The sequence below is a fragment of the Glycine max genome, chromosome 3 (assembly GCF_000004515.6).
Source record: "Glycine max cultivar Williams 82 chromosome 3, Glycine_max_v4.0, whole genome shotgun sequence".
NCBI lineage: Eukaryota > Viridiplantae > Streptophyta > Magnoliopsida > Fabales > Fabaceae > Glycine > Glycine max.
The window spans coordinates 34,335,330-34,361,561 of NC_016090.4; the positions used below are offsets into that span (position 1 = coordinate 34,335,330).

Consider the following 26,232-nt stretch of genomic DNA (forward strand, 5'->3'; position numbering starts at 1 on the left):
GTAAACCATAAAAAAAAAGTTTTAGAATTTTAAAGTCGGAAAACAAAAAACAAAAAAAAAATTTACTACTTTATAAAGTTGTAAAATTTTTTTTTACATAAATAATTTTATGGAAAAAATAAAAAGTTGTAATAAATATTAGGATGTTTAATTTAAGAGGTATAAAAGTGTTATGACTTACTCTTTTAAATAATTTTTTAAAATATACCTAAAATAACGTGAAAATTTACTCCTTTTAATAAAAAAGCCGTGAAATTTGGGCGCCTCCTGTAGGAGTAGTAGGAGGGAGAGATAAACCAAAATATAGGAAAAGTTATTGAAAAAAGTTAATGTTGTTATGTGGTTACGCCACGCGACGCAGACTGCAGTACGATTGTGTCAAACCATAACATAGCATAGCCAGACGGCAAACACTATGGTGGGTCCCCCACACCCCCACGCAACCAAATCCTAAACAAATCCATTCACATCTCCACCTCAACACAACACACACAGTTCCTGTTTCACTTCAAACCGTGGAAGCAAAGGCAAAAAAAAAAAAACAAACCACCGAGGTATTTGCATCATCATTGTCCCTTTTGCTTCACTCACACTGATACTGATCCAATCCAATCTTTGTAGTTGTTGCTCTATAAAGGGAACTCACACACTAGATTCAGACCACCCCCTCCCCCCCCTTCCTTTAACTCCTTATTTCCCACTTTACCCTTCTCAACTCTGATTCTGTTACTGTTACTCCACCTCAATCTAAATTCAAACATACCCGTGAGTCTCTTTTAGCTCTCAAACTTGCAAATCAGAGACCCTTTATATTTAAATGATTGACTTTTTAGTCTTTTTTAAACTTGATTGTGTTATGGATAAGAACTGTTTCATAATCTGGTCTTATTATTATCAATTTATTATTATGTAACATGGTGTGGGTGGGTGCAACTACCTGCAATAATCTACTGTTCATTTTTTTTCGAATTTTTGGACATTATTCGAATTCAAAATATATGTCATAAATCATACTAATAGTTGCATTCAAATGCGTTTCAAAACCTTCAATTTGAGCTCAGTGCTTGCTTCCTACTGTATTTTACTAAATTCTCATGTTATTCTTTTGTCAAATTCCTAAAGAGCTTTTCGATTCGTCAAATTGGTCAAACTCCTAAAGAGCTTTTCGATTTTGCATTTTTCGATTAGAGTTGACTTGAACAATTCCATCTGATTATTGACATATCACTTCTTTCTTTATTATGCTCTATTTATCCCCTTGTAACTGTGAGTTTAGATAGGTCATAGCCTTGATATTGATACACCAAAAAGAAAAAAGAAGAAGGCGAGAAAAGGGTTGGTTTTTTGTTGTCATATTGTAGGATCAAGCGGTGGTGAAACAATAACTATTAGCTTGTTTGTTTCATTTGTTTCCTCTTTTGTCCACCTCTGATCACATGACGTGTTGGTTGTTGTGTTTTTAACTTTGGTTGTTTCTTTTTTCTCCTATATAATAATATAATCAAAGTGTTCCTGTTCATTACCTCTACCTTGTGTTGTTTCAGATTGCAGATAGGTTGAATGTTGTGAACAAACAATGGGTTCATCCAAGGCCTTATGCAGTGTTTCTCTGCTCCATTTGTTCATATTGGTTTGCCTTGTCTTCCAATGCTTTGCTACTAAAAAACATGCTGACCTGACCACAACTCTAACTGTGAATGCTTCTGATGCATCTGGAAAGCCAATACCAGAGACACTTTTTGGCATATTCTTTGAGGTAAAGATGATAAACTTGCATCTAGCACTCATTGTTGTTTATTTGCTCCACTCCCTTTATAATTACTTTTTATTATGCTGATACCTGATTATTATTTCTGGTGTATTATGAGAGTTTTCTTTTAAATGGGCTTGGATAGAACATGTGCTATGCATGGTTTATGAAAGAGATAAGTATGAAGATAAAATATGAAATAATTTATTTTTATGAATATTGTGTATGTAATGTATCATCTATAGTAATACGAGTTATGAGTGATCGAATAAACTGCATGGAATTTGGGATTATGGGAATGTGCATTTGATTTTGTATTCAATTTGATGATGCCTCTTATCCAAATATCAGAAAATGACCAGTTTATGGAATTTCATCTACAGGAAATTAATCATGCTGGAGCTGGGGGATTGTGGGCTGAGCTTGTGAGCAACAGAGGTTATTTTCATATTCTCTAAGCTTTAAATAACAAAACTAGCACTAGAAGTTTTCTCCAGGATTTTTTTTTTACTGTGATTTTTCATGCAACTTACATGTTCAGATTCACAAGCACAGAGTTCCTGCAATCTTTTATATTATACTTTATCAGTTCAAATGTGAACAAATGGATGATTTGTTGTTTAACTTGTTTTGTTTTTAGGTAGGCCACTGTTTTTAATTTTAAGTGAAGTATTATGAATTCTTGTTTTAGGATTTGAAGCTGGTGGCCCTAACACTCCTTCAAATATTGACCCTTGGTCAATTATTGGAAATGAATCATTGATAAATATTGAAACTGATCGCACCTCTTGCTTTGACCGTAACAAGGTTGCACTCCGATTGGAGGTGTTATGTGACAGCAAAGGTGACAACATCTGCCCCGCTGATGGTGTTGGTGTCTATAACCCTGGTTTCTGGGGCATGGTGAGACTAATTGATACCGTTGCCTCAATTACATCATAAATCCTATGTGCATAGATTTCCTGAACAAGAAAAAAAGACAAAAACCTGATGAAAAACATAAATTATAGTCTAAATGTCTACACTGTTATTTAGATTCAATTGTTTGGTTATAAATTTTTTTAGATCCTTATCTGATTACTTTCATTTTTATTATTTGTAATCCTTCATGGCTGAGACTGCAAGTAATTTATTTACTACTTTGATCTTCTTTCAGAATATTGAGCAAGGGAAGAAATACAAAGTGGTCTTCTATGTTCGTTCAACTGAATCACTTAATCTAACAGTTTCATTAACTGGATCGAATGGTGTAGGAAACCTGGCTTCATCTGTGATCACGTGAGCTCCAATTTTATGTGCTATAGAGACTTTATGTGCAGTAGATTTAATCCCAGAAATTATCATTTGCATCTATAAGTTAGACTAATAATCGATCTTTCAGAGGTTCTGCACTTGATTTTTCAAACTGGACAAAGGTGGAGAAGATACTGGTTGCCAAGGCAACAGATCATAACTCAAGACTTCAATTAACAACCACCACCAAAGGTGTGATATGGTTGGACCAAGTGTCTGCTATGCCACTGGACACATATAAGGTTGTGTTACATCCTGAAATTGTTTATATATCTTACCAGATGAAATATTTCTTAGACCCTAACAGAACTGTGTATATAATAAAGAAATTAATTTATATCCTTTCCTTCACGTGTTTGAATAAAGAGATTAACTTTCACATGTGCTACTTGTGGAAATAGTCTCTCCACTCATGGGGTTAAGATTGAATATATTATATATCCAATCCTCCACATAACTTCATGATGGTGGGAGTCTTGTAAATGGACTGCCTTATATTGTTTAATTTGAACCTATAACGTTTTATGGCCAATTAGGTTGCTACAGGTGTCAAAACTTGTTTTTTATAAAGTGCGTCAATGTTATGTAACTTTTACTTTTCTAATCATTAACATTGATATGACTTGATAATAGTAAAACTTTGTTTATTCACAAGTACTTGTGCTGGTAAGGGGAGGGAGATTAGTTGTTCTCTCAAAAATTGCTTGTTAAGAATCTAGGTTCTTTTTCTCTATAATTTTCTTCTCTCTTTATTTTTTTTATTTATACATCATCCTTAAATATCCTGTATACTTCTCTTCATACGTTGCTGTGATTGCATGACCTTTCATATGCATGGCATGGACATGATAAGAATGATATTGGTTTAAAATGATGTTTACAGAGACTTAAAATCTAATAAAAAGATAGCCATTCTTTAGCAATAAAATATTTTATAATGAAAATAGTTAATATTGATTAAGCTCCAATGATGGAATTACACTTCAGTTTCCCCACCCAATAACATCTTCAACCTTGACTTGATGCAGGGACATGGTTTCCGAACTGACCTTGTTGAAATGCTGACAGCTTTGAAACCAAGATTTATCAGATTTCCGGGTATGCATAAAGTGGTTCACAATGATAAATTTCAAACCTCGAATTTGTTATAACACACTTGTGCATTGCTTTTGTTCTGTGTTATGTGCACTAGTCTTGCATCTCCAAAATATGTATACTTGAATGAGGGTATGCTTAATTGAAAGGGTGGAAAAGAGAGAGGAAAGTGAAAAACAGAATTTGTTTTTAGTTATAATTACTCATAAATACTTGGTAGAGTGTGTAAAAAATAAAGAGAAGGTATTATTAATCTATTTTAAACTATTCTACTTTTTACTCCTGTGTCGAAGTGTAAAGTAGTTTGCATATCAACATCAATTGGTTCATCTTGTTTCACTTTCAGTTATACCTAACAAATCCTTAGTGAGCTATTTGAGCCAAGAAATTTATTTGTATATGAACTTAACAAGTTGTTGGGTACTTTGGTTTGAGAAAATGTTTTCTGTTTTCATTTTCTATTTTTACTTTTAATTACAAAAATACCACATTGTTTTTATTTTGTTTTCTGCTTTGAAGGATTGGTATAGGAAACAGTGAGAACAACTTTTATTGTTTTCACTTTTTTTTATATAAACTTTTGAAAACAGGAAATAAAGATGACATTTATGTTATTAAAAGTGCAAACAAAACATTTTCTTTAACCAAATGGCCCCTAAATTTTCCTTTTTTCTGTCGCTTTTGGTTATGTTCTAGTTGTCTCTTTATAATTTGGCTCCACACTCCAAATTACTTATATGGAGCTTCTCTATGTTGTTTGGAATTGTGATTAGGCATGTTTTTCTCATGGTTATTTATTTGTTAACAAAGTGTAAAGAATTCAAATTAATGATATCCTAATTATTTGCATTTATCATGCTGTTTCAAAAGGACTGTCCAAATAACAATCAAAACTATTGCTCAAATAGATTTAACTTCTCTCAAGATCTATCTACAATGAAAAAATATCATGTATTTTTCCTCTGCAAAAGCAGAAATTAAGGGGAAATTCGGTTAGATGTCAGTTGAAGACAAACATTTTCTGAACTGACATGCGTAAGTCTGAAGTGTTCTACCTTTTATAGAATACAGCAACTAAACCAGGCTCTATGAGGAGAGACAACAGGATATGATACATTATATAAAATAATCGTGATGCCAATGAGGAGTTTGAGCATCCAATTTGCCATGGAATTTCAGGAATATAAATGTTGAAAACATCATATTCAATTTCATGAGTGTTATAGTATTGAATGGACATTTTAATTGCAATTCTTCACATTTAGAATGTATGGTTTTAATTTATGGCTGTGTTGGATTAATCGTGATTTTTGTTTCATTTATTTTGTTTTTAAAGAATGTTTTCCTTGTTTTTCTTCTTTTTTTTTTTTTTTTTGATAAGGGAATTGATTGTGCTATAGCTTTTGAGTCTTTTGGACCAAGATGATCTATATTTACTTTACTTTCTTTAGTACATATTAAAGTTTGAGTAAGCATCATTTGATAATAACGTGTTCTAGTTTACTCTTCTAGTTTGTATGTAACTCAACTAACATCTAGGAATGTTATTTTACATTGCATAGGCGGTTGTTTTGTTGAAGGAGAATGGTTAAGAAATGCATTTCGATGGAAAGCATCTGTTGGACCATGGGAGGAGAGACCTGGGCACTTTGGTGATGTTTGGATGTACTGGACTGATGATGGACTTGGCTATTATGAGTTTCTCCAAGTAAGTGCCTCTTTTCATATATTGTAGCTGAGGAATATGATGTTCATATCTAGTTGAATTACTCTTGTTTTGTGCTATGCTAGTGAAATGATATATATTATTATTATTATTATTTTTGAGCAGCTTGCGGAGGACTTGGGTACTGCACCAATATGGGTATTTAATAATGGTAATTTTATGTTTCTCTCTGTTAACTTGTGTTTGTTTGGAATTGCTTTTTTTAAAGAAAATAATCACTAATTTTTCAAAAGCTCTCTAAAGAAGCTGCCAAAAATAAGCTATTATTTCCTCAAAATAAGTTAAACCAAACATCCACTAAGTTTCTTACTAACAAAGTGAAAAAAATTGTGTTTGTTTTCTAATTGAATATTTCGTTTTAGGTGTCAGTCATAATGATCAAGTTGATACATCTGCGGTCTTACCTCTTGTGCAAGTATGTTATCACATTTTTCCCTGCTTTTCACCTCTTATTATTACTTTTTTCCATTATTGTTAAAAGAAACTTGACTTAGATATATATAATAAGATCTTGAAATCTTGAATGTAGGAAGCCCTTGATGGACTTGAGTTCGCGAGAGGTGATCGCACTTCAAAATGGGGCTCCCTTAGAGCTGCTATGGGACACCCTGCGCCATTTGACCTAAGATATGTTGCTGTTGGGAATGAAGATTGCGGAAAAAAGAACTATCGAGGTGTGCATATTTTTCTTATTTACTCTATCCGAAGAAAAAGTTATATTTTCTTTGTTAACATGCACTAACACTTTATATTATTTATGCCAAGAAGAGGTGTGACAGCTATTGTTGAATTTATTATTAATATACAACATGTGCATATTTCTAACAAACAGTTTCGGATTTCATAGTTTCCCCTTATAATTGAATCAGAGTAATCTGACACTATTTCTTTTCCTGCTAGGAAACTACCTGAAATTCTACAGTGCAATAAAAAGTGCTTATCCAGATATCCAAATTATTTCAAATTGTGATGGTTCTTCTCGACCTTTAGATCATCCAGCTGATATGTATGATTATCATGTAATGTCTTCACACTATGTCTTTGATTACAAACCCCTTATACACACACATGCACATATAATATTGATCCACTTTTGTATCTTCTCTTATACTCTGTTTCTATTATTAGGTTTATACAAATGCGAATGACATGTTTTCTAGAGCTAATGCATTTGATCATACATCTCGAAATGGTCCAAAGGTTTTATTTTATGATCTCTATCAAAGTCCTCTGTTTTATTAGTTATTGGCATATCCATTTGTTCTTAATCTATTTTGTGGACACTTTACAGGCTTTTGTAAGTGAGTATGCTGTGACTGGAAAAGATGCTGGGACAGGAAGCCTCTTGGCAGCCCTAGCTGAAGCTGGGTTCCTTATTGGACTGGAAAAGAACAGGTTTACATTTATTATGAAGTTTTCATTAAGTATTTTATCTAGGGCAAGGTTTGAAACTTTGAACTTTTGCCCAAACCACACATGCAAGAGATTTTTTATATTATATGGGCAAGTTACCCTTCTAACTAAGTTTGGCAAGGCCATAAACAAGCCCAAACAGGCAACGTATAAGCTTAAGTAAATCAAGTCAGTTGTAAGTGATGTTAAGCAAGCTTGACTAATCTGTTAAACAAGATTCACTTCAAGTTTTATGATCACTTTTCTTTCAAATGAATTTGTTCTAGTGCCTTTACTGATTTGAGCTTAGCAAGCTTGACTTATCTGTTAAACAAGATTCCATTTCTATCTTTGGTTCCTAGTAGTATGAAATCTGAGTTTCTAATCTAGTTCACTTAATAGCATCATTAGCATGTACTCACCATTTTCATTTTTTTCTTTCTGGTGCAGTGATGTTATCCAAATGGCCAGCTATGCTCCACTTTTTGTTAATGCCAATGATAGGAGGTAATTTCTTATGATTTTACCTGGAAATTTCTTTTATATATTTTTCTTCTTTGAGTTTTGGTCTAGCCTAGCCTTATTGTGCACTATGTTCTTTTCTGTGTAGAAGTTTTATGAAAAGACTCCACGAGAAAATAGACATAATATGTTGATTTCTCTGAGGAGACATGATTGTACTAGTGAAAGTGAAGACATGCCTTCCATTAAGACAGAAATAAATTGTAGCTTGATTTACTCTGTCCTTGGAAATTCATAATTCTGTTACAGTACCTCTTAACTAAAGGATGGTGAAGTAGATCATTAACATTTATGTTCAGCTAAACAGTTGCTTGAAGAACAAAATGTGACCTTTTTATTCCACACATTTAGAAAGTGTCTTCAGAAGGATTTCATTGTTCTAAATATCAGAAGTAAAATGTTTTCAATTCTAATGTTAAGGTGGTTACTAAAATATGTAGAATTGTTCCTCCTGATGGCTAAACTAATATTGTGTCAATTTCTGTCATTAGGTGGAACCCAGATGCAATTGTATTCAACTCCTTTCAGCTCTATGGAACTCCTAGCTATTGGGTGCAAGTATTTTTCTCAGAGTCGAGTGGAGCAACACTTCTAAGTACATCACTTCAAGCACCTTCCTCAAATTCACTTGTTGCATCAGCAATTACATTTCAAAATTCTGTAGATAAGAAAAATTACATACGAATAAAGGTAAATAACAGACAATTTTGCATCAGTTACACATTTCTGTACTTTCTTAAAATTGAGAATCGGTTCAATTTCCATAGTTATAGTTAATGGTATAAAGTTGGATTTGTAGAAACATTTTATATTTTAATTTTTTGAATATGCTGATCTCACTATTTTTTCCATATTCTTTGGAAGTTGACATTGCTATGAAATCATAAGTTTTAAGAACTTCTCAAAGATCAAGGCATACATTAAAATCAAGGATAAAAAACTTATCTTTCACCATTTTTCATAAAATTGACACATTATTTTATAGTGTTTGGATGTGCGTCCGGAAAGATTAGACGGGCAAAACTTGGAAGCAACAATATACACACACTTAGTGAGCAGATTAAACGAGCATAACTTGGAAGTAATCTATCAATAGCATTTTCTGTCTAGGGTAGCAGTGCAGGGTTTCTGTGTTCTTTTTAGACTGGCACCTGGTTCTCAGGACCTTATGGTTCTGCCAGTCTGCTTGTACCTTGTAATTTTAGTACCCCTGGTACTCACCATTATTAATAATATTTATAATTTTGCTGATAAAAAAAAAAAACGAGCATAACTTGGATGTGCTTTAAATGCTTTCATAAGCTCTGTCATCGCTCTGAATCAATTGACATTTACAGGTTGTGAACTTCGGTACCACTGCCGTGAACCTCAAAATCTCTCTTGACGGACTAGAACCAAACTCATTGCAGTTATCTGGGTCAACAAAGACTGTGCTTACATCTGCAAATGTAATGGATGAGAACTCCTTCTCACAGCCAAAGAAGGTACCTCAAGCTTCACTCTTTCCAAGCTTCTCATTTATAATTGAGTTAACTGGTTCATCCCCATGTTTTAATATGCCCTTCTGAATATTGTTCAGTTTATTATAGTAATGTTCTAACTCCTTGCATGAACGATAGTTACAAGGAAACCATTTCACCATTATTTTAAGAGAAAATAGGCTATATATTGACATTGTAAAATAGTTTTATTGTGTTATCCAATCACAAATCACCATGTATGGTAGTTTGTTGACTTTTATAATAAGTCATACCAATAGTGATTTCTAATTGGATGATAGTGTAAAGGTGCATAACCATTAATTTTTTCTTTAAATGCCTTTCTCAATAATGTGAAGTAATTGTCTTTAATGTTTCTATCAATGAAAGTTTTCAATGGGTTCCTCATATCAAAACATAGCTTATAAAGATAGAAAATGGTTATGGCTATTTAGGAACCATGTTAAATTGGCTTATGATTTTGTTGTTTTTAACGTGGTTTCAGGTGGTGCCAATCCAAAGTCTACTTCAGAATGTTGGAAAGGACATGAATGTTACAGTCCCACCACGTTCGTTCACATCATTTGATTTGGTGAAACAGTCCAGTACTCTGAAGATGGCAGGGAGCGATTCTTCCACGAGGTCTTCTATTTAACGTTATGAAAAATTATACCAAAAGCAGAAAAAGAAATAAAGGGGAAGGAATGGGTTATATGCAATAGCTGCAATTAACTATATAATAAGTTTGACACCTTGGTCTACTTTGCCATGTAATTAAACAATGTTGTGCTGTAAATAACATTTATGTGGTTTAATTTAATTTGTTTGTAATTTGTCCACCAAGCACGAAGAGTAGAAAACAGTTATTCCAAAATTAAAAACACCTTTTTTGAAATAATTTTATGAATAACACTCCACAATCTAATTAACCTTAATTGAGTCATATTTTCAGGATCATTCACTTTTTGACTTAGAACAACGTGGGTATAGTTCAGCTAGTTAACAATATACAAATATGGAGAAAAGGGGAAGAGATATAAGAGAGAACAAACAAAGATGAAGAGCTAGAGCTATGCATTTTTTTTTACTGATACTAGAGCTATGTTCTAATAATGTAAATCTGAATCTATAATAGTGAAAGGGAAAAATAGAAGGACAACAAGTAATAAGATTAAACTACCCTGAAGGAGAGTAAAAATAAGAAAAAAACATAAAATAACTCTATCAAACACAGCTCATCTAAAATCACCTTCGATAGTTCGGCTCATCTAAAATCACCTTCAATTTGTTAGCTAAGATATATCTATTTTCTACCCAGGCTGTATTGTATAAATTAACTTTGAAACAAAGAATGCTTTCACACAAGTAGTGCACAACCACAGTCGAAAAATGCGGCAGCAAAGGTAAGAAGCAGGTAACGGAAAGAGAAGAACTATAGTTTAATGATAAATGGTTGAAACAAGGGGTTTGACATTTGTATCTCATAGTCATGGATTGGGTTAGATCTTCGGCATGAAAATGGAATCGTTACTTACATATCACTTTATTCCCAGATGAGTTAATCCGGTGGGAGGAGGATTAATTGGGTGTTAAATAGAAACCCAAAATATCTTAGTTAAAAAAAAAAGATAAACAGTTGAGTTTTTTTTATTTATTTTATTTCATAAACTCTAAATAATAAACAAATCATATTGAATTTTTCTCTATTTAATATTATTTCAATTATTACCTACATATACTTACATACTCTAGCCATGATTCCTCACATGAAAGAGTCTAACCAACCTAATTTCTCTCCTAATCCTTTAAGAGATAAATTAGACAAATTGCATTATGAACGGAGATCTATAAATTAGGCTAAATAACACCATTCTATCCTTAGAGATGGATTACTTAAATATTTTTTTCTAGTTCTTAAGCAATAAATATTTTCCAATGCCTAAACCCTATAACATTATATGAGCATGGATAATCAAGCCACAAACATGATAATAAGCACAAAAAAGAGACAATAATACTAAAATAACATTAAATAGATAATTAGAATCATTACATAAAGAGTGTTTGGTTGTTGAACTTCTAACAATGAGTAGTTTAGCCTCTCATTGTCATGAGAGACTTACAAATACAAAAAGGGGTGAAGGGAGTGGAAGAGAATGAAGGAAAAAAAATGGAGAAGAAAGGAAATGAAAAGCTCCAAATGAGTAAGTGTCTCTCCAATGGACGTGCCCTAGCTTTTGGTGCTCAATGGACTGAATAAATCCATGTTTCCTCTTCTTTTTCTCTTAAAAAGCAGCACAATCATATTTTTTAACATTGATTGTGCGCTTAGTGTAGAAGCAAATATGATATGCAGTTTTGATGATGCTAAAGATAAACGCTTCTCAAGTTTAATCCAAGTCAAGAACGCAGAAATTCAAGAAAAATGATGAACTTAGTCCCTAGAATCTTAGAAAGCATTCCTTAATTGATGATGCCCAGGTTTGATCAAAGGATATTTTACAAAAGCATTTTGCGATTTCAAATATATGGTATTTTCTCTCTAGTAATCGATTACCAGGGGATGTAATCGTTACCAGTGGCCAAATTCATTTCTGAAACAAATTTGCAAATTTTGAATTTAAAATTTAAAGCCTGTAATCGATTACACAAGGCCTGTAATCGATTACCAGAAGTTTTAAATGTTTTATAACAGCCTTTAGAAATTTGAATTTAAATTTTAAAGCTTGTAATCAATTACAACTTGTGTGTAATAGATTACCAGACATGAAAATTCAAATTTCAAGTCTGAAGAGTCACAACTCTTTAGAAACTAACTGCGTAATCGATTACCAGTAATGAATTTTCGAAAGTAACTCCCAAGAGTCACAACCGTTCAAAAAGTTTTTGAATGACCATCAAAGGCCTATAAATAGGTGATTTGGGGTACAAAATTCCTTAAAGTTTTTTTGAACAACTTGTCTTATCCTCTCAATAACAAATTGTCTTCTCTCAAAATATTTCTTGGCCAAAACACTTGCAAATTCAATAAGAAGTCTTGAGTGATCTTTCATTGTAACATTCTTCTCTTAAAGAGAGAAAATTCTTCTTCTTCTTATTCAAAGAAATCTGATTAAGAGATCGAGGGTCTCTTAAGTTGTAAGGTTATTTGAACATAAGGGAATGGTTGTCCCTGTGTGGTTCAGACTTTGTAAAAGGTTTTTTATAAGATAGTGAAAATCTCAAACGAGTTGCTTGGGGACTGAACGTAGACATATGACGTGATTGAACCAGTATAAAAATTGAGTTTGCATTCTCTCTTCCCTTAAACTTCTTTTATTTATAGCAGTTTATATTTCACTTTAAAGAAGTTTATTTTGAATTATTCTTGAATTAATTCATAATTAGGATTTCATTATTAATTAAAAAAGAGTTAAATTTTAATTCAGGATAGTTTGATATCTTAATTCAATACTCCATTCTTGAGATACTGAGATCACTTGTCTAACACTTAGCACGACGCACAAAGTCCAGTTGGACAAGTGACCACGCGCTAAGCGCTAATGCATGTGATAACTGATTTCCCATGCGACTTCTGATGCTATGCAAGGCTATCGTGCTGAACGGTCTTTATACTACCAAAAACACTATAAATTTATTAATTTTAGCACCTGTTAGATAAAAACTCAGAAGATATTAAATTTCTAATGTTTAACAAAAAAAACAATAAAAAAAGAAAAATCAAATAATTGTTGTGTGATTAATTACACAATTACTTGTACATAACAATTATCAAATAGTAATATAATCATAATGGCAAGATTAACAAAAATAAATGTGTCACAATGTGAAAAAGATTAGGAATTGTAAAAATAATAAAGATTATAAAATTAGGAAATGTTAGTTTAATTATATTAAAATTCTTTAAAATTATATTAAAATTCAATGGAATTAAAATTGAGGTTGCAATTTTTTAAAGATTTTTTTAATATCATGATTACAAATGAGGCCTAATTTCAATTTCAATTTTTAATTCTACACTCAATTGTTTGTCAAAGAATAAAAAATACGTAAGGTAAAGTTCACCTTTTCCTGTAATTATATTCTTTTTAAATTATTTTCATTTTTTGTCATTTAATTTCTCTTAACTTTGTTTAAGATAAAAAAAAGTCAAATTTTTAATTAATGTTAACAATAATTTGACATTTTAAAATTTATTCCCTAAAATTTACATTATAAAGAGGTAACTATAAAATCAAATAGTCACTCTAGAGTCTAGAGAATAATAAAATATTTTAGAGAAAAAAGAATAATATAATGTTAAACCACAGATTTTAGCACCAACAAGGTACATATAGTTCCTTTAAACATGATATTTTGTTTGGTAAATGTCAATTCTCAAATACATAAAGCCTTTATCTCAATTGCGCATCGTGATTAATTGATTACTGAAATAATATATGTATGGTGGGTTTTGGGTGTATAAAATAAAACTAAAAGACTATAAAATATCCAATGATCAAATGTAGGCATTCTCTTTCTCCTAAATTGTGCTGCCTACAATAACAAGACCAACCCGCATGCATTGAAGAGCTGAAATTGTGAAAGTTATTTGGGATATTAGACAACAAATTGGTGTTTCCCTCACTGTGTGGATCAGACTGCGAAACCTAAACTTGTTGCTTAATTGGCAACTATGTACTATTTGTAAGGTTAGTCACAAGCATTTATCAAACATGTGGTCCTTTATATATTGGCCAGAGCACTTGTCACTTGTCAGTATCTCCAACTTTCTATTTTTCAGTATTGATGAGAAAACACCGTGTTCACCATATTAAGTACACGACTATCTTGATCATAAGTTTTAATCTAATGTTTAATATTCATTTTAGTAATCTCAACTGTTAATATGCACCTAATGGTCCACAAGGGAAAAAACCCTACTACTCAAGCTTTTTTTTGTTTATTATATATAGGACTTTACTTTATACACGACTTTGAAATTATATTATAAATATATCAAAAGGTAACATGTAACACGGGACTTGTAGTATTTACTTATAAAGTTTTCAAATTATATAGAAAAGAAGTCACTTCAATCATAGATACAGTGACAAAAAAAGAAAACTCCCCTCAAAAAATAAAGAAAAGAACCGAGCAAGAGAGCAGGAAATATGAAAAAAGTGAGTACAGAATATAAACTAAATAAAATTTGTTGATTATTTCTGCCAATAGACTCTGACTATTTAGTGTTTGTTTTGCAGTCAATACCCATTTCAATGCATGCTCACTCTCATTCATGAATCTCATAACTTGTAGTCCAACGAATATTTGATGTTTGTCAACGTTAAAACATACCCTTAATGACTAATAGAAAAGAAATAGACATAGAATTTAAAACTTGTAAGATCTATTATTTATTTTTTAGGAATGCATTGGGTTTTATTTAAACATGATAGTGATTAACCTAAAGGGTTGACACAATGATACGATCCTGCTATATTCATAAGTGTGAAAATGATTTATTTAATTCGAAAGAACTTGTGTTTGATTCTCACTATGTGTAAAATTTATTTGAACAAGCGGCAGTCACGCATGACAAATGGGAATAGTCTCTAATTCAGTGTATTGAAAAACACCCATGATCTCTAACCTAAAAAAAAACATCAAGATTTAAAATAGAAATGAAGATGCCAATCGATTCAATTTGGTGAGGAGAGTCCTCAACCCTGTACATTTCATCTAATAAAAAAGCTGGTGTTGCAAACTTTGTTTGCTCGCATTAGAGACAAAGATCCCATTGTCGGTGACAACTCCTTTATATCTTAATCAATTTTAATTTTTTATCTAGCTAGCCATATCAATTATATATGAAGTGGGTAAGTGACGAGTATCAAATAAAGACATAAAGTATTCAATATGTATTTTGAAATAATTAAGAGCATCCGATAAAATTGGAAATAGTTAAGAACATTGCGGGGAAGATTTATTTCAAGGATTTATTTTTAGGCTTTGAAGTTGGAGGCCCAGACAACTTAAATGTTTATAATTGGTCTATTGTTGGAGATGGATCATCCATTTCAGCATCCATTAGTCATACTTCTTGCTTTAAGCACAATAAAGCTGCATTGCAAATGGAGGTGTATTGTGGTGTTCAAAAACCTTGCCCATATGGTGATGTTGATATCTCTAACCCTGGTTATTTGGGTATGGTAAGGAAATTAATATATGTTGACATTCACACACACCCACATTATAGATTTATTTTTCCTTGTATCATTATTGTGTATGCATGTATCAATTTTTCTTGGTACACATGCGTGTTTAAATATCACAAAAACGAATACGAAAAAAAAGATTCAAGTAATGTCACACTTTTGTTTTTCCAGAGAAATTTCAAACATATTGTTAGTTTAGTGTGTGAAGTAACTTTTCTCTTTCTAAAACATTTTTTCATGTTCAGAATATTGAGTGAGGGAAGAGGTATAAGGTGGTCTATCATGTTAAATCAGAAAGGAAGTTTGATTTTCAACTTTCATTCACGGGTGTTGATGTTATAAAAGTGGCATCAAGTAGAAGGTAAGTTCCTTTTTATTTAGAAAACATTGTTGAGATTGTACAGCCTATACCCAATAATCTATTAAGTTATTTGTTGTATTGATTAAAACAACTAATAATGGTTCTTGGCAGACATGTTTAGGGAGATGGAAAATGGAAAAGGGTGGAGACAATACTGGAAGCAAAAGCTACTAATCACTATTCAAGTCTTCAAATAACCACAACAAGACATGGGAGTTACTTGTTAGACCAAGTGTCAGTTATGCCATTGGACACTTACATGGTTAGTAGAATAGCAAACACACATTACAAATCAACAAATGTAGCAATTAAATTTAGCGAGATTCTTTAGATCAATAATGATAGAGTAACTCTAATACAAAAGCAGGAGCAACCAACAGAAAGCACAAAACAGAGGTACAAGCACAAGATATAGGGGTACAAACACAAGATATAGGGGTACAGATAGTAGGAAAGTTAAAGAGGGCCATAACAAGGCCCTCTTATCTCAGAGACTACGTATGAAGAGGAAAAAGTGAGAGAGGAAGCTGACCTGAAATGCAGAATTGCTAGATGATGGCTGGTTGGTCTTAGGGGGGACAGCATAACCGTAAATTGCTAGCCAATGATTTCCTAAAATATTCCTTGGCACAAAATGACAAATTTTGTTAGCAAGGAATTAGTATAAATAAAGCAATTGTAAAACAATGGAAACATATGAAATATCTAAAGCTTCCTTTCTTTCTTGCATTTCTGGAGGTGCTGGCCTCGAATCCAGTATTTCTTTCAAGTTTTCTCTACCAATTTTGGTGCTCTCATTGACACTAATACCCTCAATGGGTTCCTTTGATAAGCTTGATGAAGTTCTACTTCACCTCTCCAATCATCAACTATCCCTTGGTGAGTCCATGAATTGCCTGACTCAGAAAATTGATGAACTCCTTAATTGAGTCACCCCCATCCTCTCCTCATCCTCTTCTCCAACCCCTCCACCTTCACCTTCGATACCTGCAAACAACCACAAGATGAAGTTAGAAGTGCCTTGATTCAATGGCACTGAACCACTTGGTTGGATTTTCAAAATCAACCAATTCTTCGAGTACCATGGTACACCAGAGAATGAACGACTTACCATAGCTTTGTTCTAAATGGAAGGCAGGGCGCTCGCGTGGTTTCAGTGGATGACTGGTAACGGCCAGTTCACATCGTGGCCGATTTTCCTTCAAGCCTTGCAAACAAGATTCGCACCATCACAGTACGAAGATCCTACAAGAGCTCTATTCAAGCTTACCCAACAAGGTTTAGTAACACAGTACCTGTCCGAATTTGAAGACCTCGCCAATCGAACCATTGGCCTTCCGCTGCCCTTCCTCCTAAGTTGTTTTGTCTTCGGTCTCACACCGGAGATCTATCGTGAAGTGCAGGCGCACCAACCGTTGATGTTGGTACAAGCCGCCGGCCTGGCACGCCTCTAGGAGGAGAAGCTCCTGGACGTCCATCACCCACCGTGGACGCGTGTTTCCTCGGCCCCAACCGCTCCGCCACCCATTAGACCACCCCATCCGCGACCTATGGCCCTCCCACCCCTACTACCATCTCCTAGTCGTTCGACCCCGCCGCCTTTGAAGCGCCTCTCCCCGGACGAAATCGCATCCAGTTGGGAGTGTGGCCTCTACTTCAATTGCGACAAGAAATTCCATAAATGCCACCGTTTTGCCTCTAGGGTTTTTCTTCTAATCGTGGAAGAGGACGAGAGCCATGCACCTCATATAGTGATGAATGACCCGCCTCCCGATCCGCCAGACCATGTGGACCCTATTGACCCGTGCCCAACCCCAATTAGTTTTAATTCCTTGGCGGGTCACCTTGCCCTGGAAACGTTGCGCTTATTGGGCCGGATTGCCAACCACTAGGTGGTGGTGTTGGTGGACGGCAGTAGCACCCATAATTTCATTCAACAAGAGCTGGTAACTCAATTGAATCTTCCATGTCGTGACACATCATTTCCCTTACGGGTCATGGTGGGAAACGACCAACATCTGCAATGTACAAGCGTGTGTGAGGAAATCCTTATTGACATTCAATTCGCACAGTTCACCGTCGATCTCCATGTGCTGCCCATCTCCAGCACCAACGTGGTGTTAGGTGTACAATGGCTTAAATCCTTGGGACTGGTCCTCACGGACTATAACACTATATGCATGCAGTTCTTCCATGATTGCCGTGTCGTGGAACTCAAAGGTGATAAGGAATTCACTCTGAATTTAGTAACACCATCACAATTTCGACGATTATCGCGGACGCAGGCGACGGGTCTGTACTGCCACATTTCACTTCTCTCTAAAGAAATAACTGCTCCATAGGACCTTCACCCGGCCATCCAGTCACTAATCACTAAGTTCAAGCTCTTGTTTCAACAACCCAGTACCTTGTCGTCAGAGCGTGACACCGATCACCACATTCATCTTCTTCCTCAGTCTACTTCGGTTAATGTGCGGCCGTATCGCTATCCACACTTTCAGAAGTGTGAAATTGAAGCCTAAGTGGAATTAATGCTCCATAAGGGTCTCATTCAATCGAGAACAAGCCCTTTTTCTTCTCCAGTGTTGTTGGTGAAGAAACATGACGGGTCATGGCGGTTTTGTGTGGATTACCACGCCTTGAATGCCATTACCATTCGCGATCATTTTCCCATTCCTACAATTGATGAGCTAGGCGGTGCTAGATGATTTTCCAAGCTTGATTTACTTCAAGGCTATCATCAGATACACATGCACTTCGAGGATGTTCCCAAAATGGCTTTTCGCACCCATCATGGACATTACGGGTTCAAAGTGATGCCATTTGGGTTGTGTAACACTTCGTCCTCATTCCAAGCTACGATGAACAAAATCTTTCGACCCTATCTTCGCTATTTCATCATTGTGTTCTTTGATGACATCCTAATATATAGCTCCTATTTTGAAGATCACTTGCTCCATCTAGAATTTACCTTTCAGGTATTATCTGCTAATCAATTCATTTTGAAAATGACCAAGTGTTTCTTTGCTCAAAACCAGGTTGAGTACCTTGGCCACCTTGTGTCGCATAGAGGGGTGGAACCACTGGCATCTAAAGTCGAAGCCATTCACCAATGGCCGACTCCGCGGAAAATCAGAGCGGTACACAACTTCTTGGGGTTGGCCGGATTTTATTGCCGATTCATTCGTGGCTACCCCTCAATCGCAGCTCCTTTGATCCACATCACCACCTTGGACCAATTCGATTGACCCCCATAAGCTTAGACTGCTTAAGACTAGCTCAAGCATGCTCTATCCCAAGCGCCTATCTTAGCCTTGTCAGATTTTAAACTTCCTTTTACCATCGAGACAGATGCCTCAAGTGTTGGGATGGGGGCAGTCCTTTCACAAAGGAATCACCCCATAGCTTTCTTTAGCAAGCCATTTACTCCAAAGCTTATCCGTGTGTTAGCATACGTGCGAGAACTATTCGCTATTATGGCGACCGTGAAGAAGTAGCGGCAGTATCTTCTTGGCCATTGTCTCACTATAATCATGGACCATCGAAGCCTCAAAGAACTGTTGACACATGTCATACAGACGCCAGAACAACATATGTACCTCGCATGATTAATGGGTTATGATTACCAAATTCAATACCGTTCTGGCGCTCATAATCAAGCAGCAGATGCCTTCTCCAGATGCTTTGATCAGGATCCTTCTTCCTTGATGAGCCTTTCTGTCCCTTGCCCTTTTTTCTTTGAAGAATTGCGCCGCCAATTGGAGGACCACCCTGAGTATCGCCATTTCCGGCAAGCAATTACGGTGGACCCCGACAAGCATTCTGGATTTACTCTTGTTCATAACCTGATCCTTTGGAAGGGACGAATTTGGTTACCAAAAGACTTGGCAGAGTATCATACCACACCCACGGGAGGCCACAAGGGAATTGCGAAAATGATAGCCCGCCTGACGGAAAACTTTGAATAGTCAGGCTTGCGAGAAGATGTCACGAAGTTTGTCTCCCGATGTCTTGACTGTCAGCGTGCTAAGTATGATACAAAAAGAGCAGCGGGATTGCTCTGTCCCCTACCAGTTCTTCATCGACCTTGGGAAGACTTATCTCTGGATTTCATCACCGGGCTTCCCCCATATCACAATAACACTGTAATACTGGTCGTGGTTGACCAGTTTTCAAAAGGGTCCATCTTGGCATGCTTCTGGCGACTCACATAGCCCATATGGTAGCCTCGTTGTTCATGGAAATTGTGGGGAAAATTCACGGCCTTCCCCGCATCCTGGTCTCCGACCACGACCCCCTGTTCATTAGCAAATTTTGGCAGGAGTTATTTCGTCGGAGTGGCACCCAGCTAAGGATGAGTTCCGCTTACCACCCACAAAGTGATGGTCAAACGAAGGTGCTAAATAGGGTTATAGAACAATGTCTGCATGCATTCATTCATCGCCGGCTACGGGAATGCATGGGGCAAGTTTCTTCTCTGGGTGGAGTGGTCTCATAACACTTCATGGAATTCGGCCATGGGCACCACTCCATTCGAGATCACATTTAGGCGCAAACCCTTTAACTTTCCTGAATATATCATAGGTTCTTCAGCTTTGGATGCAGTTGACGAGCTGTTGACCAACAGAGAAGAAACATTTCAGGCCATACGCAAGAAGCTTCTTAGGGCACAGGATCGTATGAAGTTAACTGTAGATGCCAAACGGAGAGAGGTGATCCATCAACCAGGAGATTGGGTGATGCTTAAGTTATGACCCCACCAACAAGTCTCGGCTAAAGGACCACAAACAGTCATGGGCAAGCTGGCTAAGAGATTCTACAGGCCATTTCAAGTTTTGGAATGCGTAGGACACGTAGCCTACCATTTGAAATTGCCAGAAAAAGCTCGTATACACCCTGTTTTTCATTGCTCCTTGTTGAAAGCATTCAAAGGTTCTCCAGAACATATTCAGGAAGTTGATTTACCCAAGCAATTTGTTCAACACCAACCCGTCATTACTCCCTTAGCCATATTAGACTATCGACGATCTTCAGATCAGGCACCTTGGGAAGTGTTAGTGCAATGGGAAGGACTATCCCCAGATGACACCTCGTGGGAAAATTGGGATCAATTATTTGAGGATTATCACCTTGAGGACAAGGTGATTTTACAAGGGCCGATACAAAAGCAAGAGCAACCAATAGAAAGCACAAAACATAGGTACAAACACAGGATACAAAGGTACAGATAGCAGGAAAGTCAAAGAGGGCCATCACAAGGCCCTCTTACCTCAGAGACTACGTATGAAGAGGAAAAACGAGAGAAAAAGCTGACCTGGAATGCAGAATTGCTAGATGATGGCTGGTTGGTCTTAGGGGGGACAACATAACCGTAAATTGCTAGCCAATGATTTCCTAAAATATTCCTTGGCACAAAATGATAAATTATGTTAGCAAGGAATTAGTATAAATAAAGCAATTGTAAAACAATGGAAATATATGAAATATCTAAAGCTTCCTTTCTTTCTTGCCTTTCTGGAGGTGTTGGCCTCGAATCCAATTTTTCTTTCAAGTTTTCTCTATCAAACTCCATTATCATCTCACAAATAACTAAATTTGTATTTTTAACATAGAAAAATGATAATATACTCAATAACAAAATAGTGACATGGATCCCATAAGCAGCCACATTGCGAATACTAAACAAAATTCTTTTGCACTTACTAATGACTTAAATGGAAGGATTTGAACTACAAATTCACCTAGTTCGAAAGTGGAGGTTGGTTCTCAGTTGCAGCCCAATTTGGCATTACAGCTCCAATGATACATTATTTTTTTTGGATTGAATCCTCTTATATTGCTTACTAACATGATAATGTCATGTTATAGAAGCAAAGCCTTTTCTTCTGAATTTTTTGTTTTTTAACAATAAGTCTACATTTGGTACCTCAATGACCAATGTCTAGGAATGCTTCTATTTTGTTTTTGTTATTTTCCTTTACCTTACTTCATTCTTCCTTTCAAACAGTGTCATGGCTTCAGAAAGGACCTTTTTCAAATGCTGGTAGATTTGAAACCAAAATTTCTCAGATTTCCAGGTATGTCAAAATTCTAAGTTTTCAAAGTGAGGTTTGTTAATTGCTATACAACATTGTTTTTATTTTATTTTTATTTTTTTTGTGCAGGGGAGAGGGGATATATACGTGCATTCTTACATGAACTGAATAGTTAAATTAATAGAGTAAATATTAAAATAGTTTCTAGATAGATATAAGTAATTAAAAAAAAACTTTATCATTGCGGAAAAAGCTGTTGTAACTGAATGATTGTTGGTTCTTTTATATATATTTTTAGTGGTATATGATGATTTATTATTAATTATTTGACAGTACTTATCAGTTATTGAATTTGATTTTTTTTATAAGATTGAATTTAATTTTTTTTCTTCTTGTAACTCACCTGGTTTTTAGCTATCCCCGGTTCACATGTAATAATAAGGTTCTATATATGTTCACTTTTAATCTTGTGTGTAAGGGTTAATTTTCCTTGGTAGTTAGAATTCCATATTATCTTTTTTATTTTATCAATAAATGTTAATTTATTAATTTTGTTAGAAATATCATTTGGAAAATTGGAATCGGCAACTTCTTTTCCTCCCTTTTAGCTATCCAGATATTCGAATTATCTCAAATTGTGATGCTTCCAGCAAACCATTAAATCATCCGGCTGATTTGTACGATTTTCATGTAATGATGATAATGTTCTCACATTAATTACTTCTTGAACTTTCACTTTGTTGATTTAACTTTAGCAACTGTTTTTAGTTTTTTATTTTTCATTTGTCAACTTATTATCTTTTTTAATGTTAATTTTTTATTTTTCATTTGTCAACTTATTATTTTTTTAATGTTTAATTTTTTTATTAGACATATTCAAGCTCCAATGACATGTTTTCTCCGTCTACTAAATTCGACCACACACTACGATCTGGTCCAAAGGTTTGATTAATTTTGAATTTTAAGGAACACTCTTCTAATTCATTATTTATTTATGCATAATCTAATATATGAATTCTCAATCTGATTCTATAGGCATTTTTGTTAGTGAATATGCTGTGAAAAGTGATGCAGCAAATGGAAATCTCTTGGCTGCTGTGGCTGAAGCTGCATTTCTTATTGGACTAGAAAAGAACAAGTTTGCTATAAAAAAAATTCAATGTACTTCGTTTCAGTTTTATGAAGTTTTTTTTTGCCTTAACCGTATAAAGTTTTTCATTTATATTTTTCTTTGATGCAGTGATGTTGTTGAGATGGTTTCTTACGCACCACTTTTCTTAAATATAAATGACAAGAGGTAATTTTATTATAGTTTTGCTGTGAAAACTAGCCTATACCCTTTATCATATTCTTGTAACGTAGAATAAGCACTTTGGAAATGTATTGTGATAAATTATTTTTAGATTTCAACATGATGCCCATAACAACATGAGGTTGTGTAAATGCGTCGCTACAGATGGATTCCCGATGCAATTGTGTTCGACTCTTATCAGGTTTATGGAACTCCTAGCTATTGGGTGCAGAAACTTTTTATTGAATCCAGTGGAGCAACATTTCTTGACTCGACACTCAGTACAAAGTCATCTAATAAACTTGTTGCATCTGCAATATTAATTATTTGGCAAGATTCTTCAGATAAGAAAAATTACCTAAGAATAAAGGTGAGAGGTGCCCTTTTCAAATAAATTGAAATTCTGACTATTGCTATGTACAATGTTCTGGAACATGAAAGAAATATAAGCATATTTGTATATTAGCTCTAGTTTGTTTTTGAATCTTTGATCAGCATTTCTATTTGGTGTAGAGCCTTTTTACTAGCACTATATTCATTAGTAGTTGTTGATTTCTACAGGTAGTAAACTTTCGAGCAGCCGCTGAGAGTCTTCACATTGATATAAATGGGTTGGACTCAAATGTGTAACAATATGGTTCTACAATAACAGTGCTTACATCCAACCAACGTAATGGATGAAAATTCATTCTTAGAGCCGAAGAAGGTACAATTTGGTTTATTTGTGCATGTGCTTTATACATTGCATACGGTTGTGACCTAGCTTGTAAACTAACTAACGTCATTTATCATTATGTTCTTTCCATTTTAAAAATACAGGTGGTGCCACAAACAAGTTCATTAGAGATTGCTGACAAGCACCTGATTGTTATTCTCCCTTCCTATTCAGTGATATCATTAGATTTTTTAGTATGATTAGAATCCAGTTTTACAGCATAGGAATAATAATGTCTCTAAATTAAAAATGAAGACAAATATTAAGGAGATTGATTGTGCCTTTTTTGTATATATCATCAAGAAATGTAATAAATTGTGGGTGGATAAAAGATTAGCAAATGTAGCACTTCTCTATCTCCCATATTGTGCTGCCTGCATTGACAAGACCAACTCACCTCCATAGAAAAGCTGAACTGGTGAAATTTTACTAGAAAAATAGATACAGATAGACAGTGAGAATAGAACCTTAGTGTCAATGTCATTGATGCTTAATTGGCAACGATAAATACCATTTATGAGAATCATAATGAAAATCAATGTCATGTGATATTATTTTAATCGCAAGGATTTAGCAATCCAATGGTACTGTATATTGGCTAGAGAACTTGCCTGTATCAGCAACTTTTTATTTTTCTGCATTGATAAGAAAACACTTCGCTCACCATATTTAAACTACATGATAATCATAATCATAAATAATCCTAGAATGACAGTGATGCAAACGTGTGTCACCGATTTTATTTATTTACTTTTTGTTAATTAATATACTTGTCCACCAATACTATTTAGCTTGAGGAAAAGTTATTTGAAGAGAAAGAAAGTTAATCCATAAGAAGACTTTAAATCGTGCAATGCATAGGCAAAGCATTCTAATTATATACAAGTAGGTAGTTACTTGAGTGACAATACATAGTAGCAATGAGATTATGAATACCGTTAGTTATTGAATCTTATTTGAACGAGGAAAAGGATAAATTATGTTTTAGGTCATTATAAATTAGTAAATTTTATTTGGAATCCTTAATAAAAAAGAAATTTCTTTGAGTCCTTAATAAAATAAATAAATTTGTTTTTCATCTTTGATATTTGATTTTAGTTTATGATAAATTAATGAATTTATTTTTGTCCTTAATAAATTTTATTTATTTTGTATTAGTTCCTTTGAACAAAATTTAAAAGGGATCTAAATAAATTCATTAATTTATTAGGGATTAAAACAAAATATCCAAAGATCAATTTTTTTTTGTTTTATTAAGGACTCAGTAAAAAAATTATTAAAAATTTAAAATAAAATTAGTTAATTTATCATAGATCTTAAACATATTTTATCATAACTAAAAGTAAAAGAGAAATATTTCTGACTTTTTAAATGATTAAGTAATAACTAATTTTTAATCTCCAAAATTCCTATATAATTATAATATATCATTCTTAAAATAAAATAAAAATTATGATTATATGTAGTTCTATATGAACAAATTGGTGGTCTCGAGATTCTTGGTCATTTTTAAAGTTTGAATCACAGTCTTATAATTACAATAAATAACATTACCATTGCATTCAGAAGAAAAAGTAGACTCACATTTACCTTTCATTTTCTTTGTATTTGTAGTTTTCTTTGAGTCCGACCCACCACACCCATTCAATACAATTTAGAACAATCCCACAAATTAGGGAGCTCTAAATTGGAGAAGAAAAATGGTGAAGGGGAGAAGAAGTTTGCTAAACAACATAAAGAAGAAGAAGCTTTATATTTTCTTCCTCAGAGACTCATTACATTGTTTTGTTTAATGTGTCCTAATGTGAAACGTCTCCTGGATGCATGAATTTATCAGGTGTAGTTAAACAAATAGGGGTGGGTTAGGGTGGGTTTGTCTATTCCCATCCCTATCACCGCAAAATGTGGGATGGGTCGGAGTTCAAGTTTATGATAAGCAGGAGTGAAAATGAAACTTAATCTCATTCTTATCGGGTTTTATTAGGAAAATAGCTAGGAATCCATCTCACATTTTAAAAAAATATTATTTGTTCATATATTTTAAATTAATCATAGATTAAATTATTAATTATATTTTAATTCAATCAATATATATATATAGATAGATATATATAAAGATTAAATATATAACCTGAATATATTTAAGAATTAAATTATATATTTATAATTAAATGTATAATTTTAATTTTATTATAATTAGTATTATAATTATAATATTATTTATTTGACTATTAAATAATTATAAAAAATAAAATATGAAATGGTTACATAATTATATAATTAACAAATTATATATAATATATATGATAATAGAATTATATAAATATATAACTACATTATTAATAATTATAAAAAAATATGCATAATGGGACGAATA

The 26,232-nt window shown here is 33.9% G+C and overlaps 1 protein-coding gene and 1 pseudogene across 4 annotated transcripts; both read left to right on the forward strand.

The window, feature by feature from the left end:
• Window positions 1-416: 416 nt before the first annotated feature.
• LOC100806458 (alpha-L-arabinofuranosidase 1) lies at window positions 417-10,076 on the forward strand. Of its 4 annotated transcripts, none has more exons than XM_003521047.5 (18): window positions 417-554; window positions 1,545-1,756; window positions 2,134-2,188; window positions 2,442-2,653; window positions 2,907-3,028; window positions 3,132-3,285; window positions 4,072-4,141; window positions 5,701-5,846; window positions 5,970-6,015; window positions 6,227-6,279; window positions 6,394-6,538; window positions 6,765-6,883; window positions 6,993-7,064; window positions 7,156-7,259; window positions 7,707-7,763; window positions 8,270-8,468; window positions 9,116-9,262; window positions 9,762-10,076. In XM_003521047.5, the coding sequence occupies exons 2-18, from the start codon at window positions 1,577-1,579 to the stop codon at window positions 9,909-9,911; spliced, it is 2,031 nt and encodes a 676-aa protein (XP_003521095.1). In that variant the 5' UTR covers window positions 417-554; window positions 1,545-1,576; the 3' UTR covers window positions 9,912-10,076. The 4 variants fall into 4 exon arrangements, with proteins under 4 accessions (XP_003521095.1, XP_006576758.1, XP_040869940.1 ...); XM_006576695.3 differs by having other exon boundaries at window positions 487-765; XM_041014006.1 differs by lacking the exon at window positions 417-554 and adding an exon at window positions 969-1,076.
• A 10,531-nt stretch (window positions 10,077-20,607) lies between these two features.
• Window positions 20,608-24,116, forward strand: LOC106798081 (alpha-L-arabinofuranosidase 1-like; annotated as a pseudogene).
• Window positions 24,117-26,232: the final 2,116 nt, after the last annotated feature.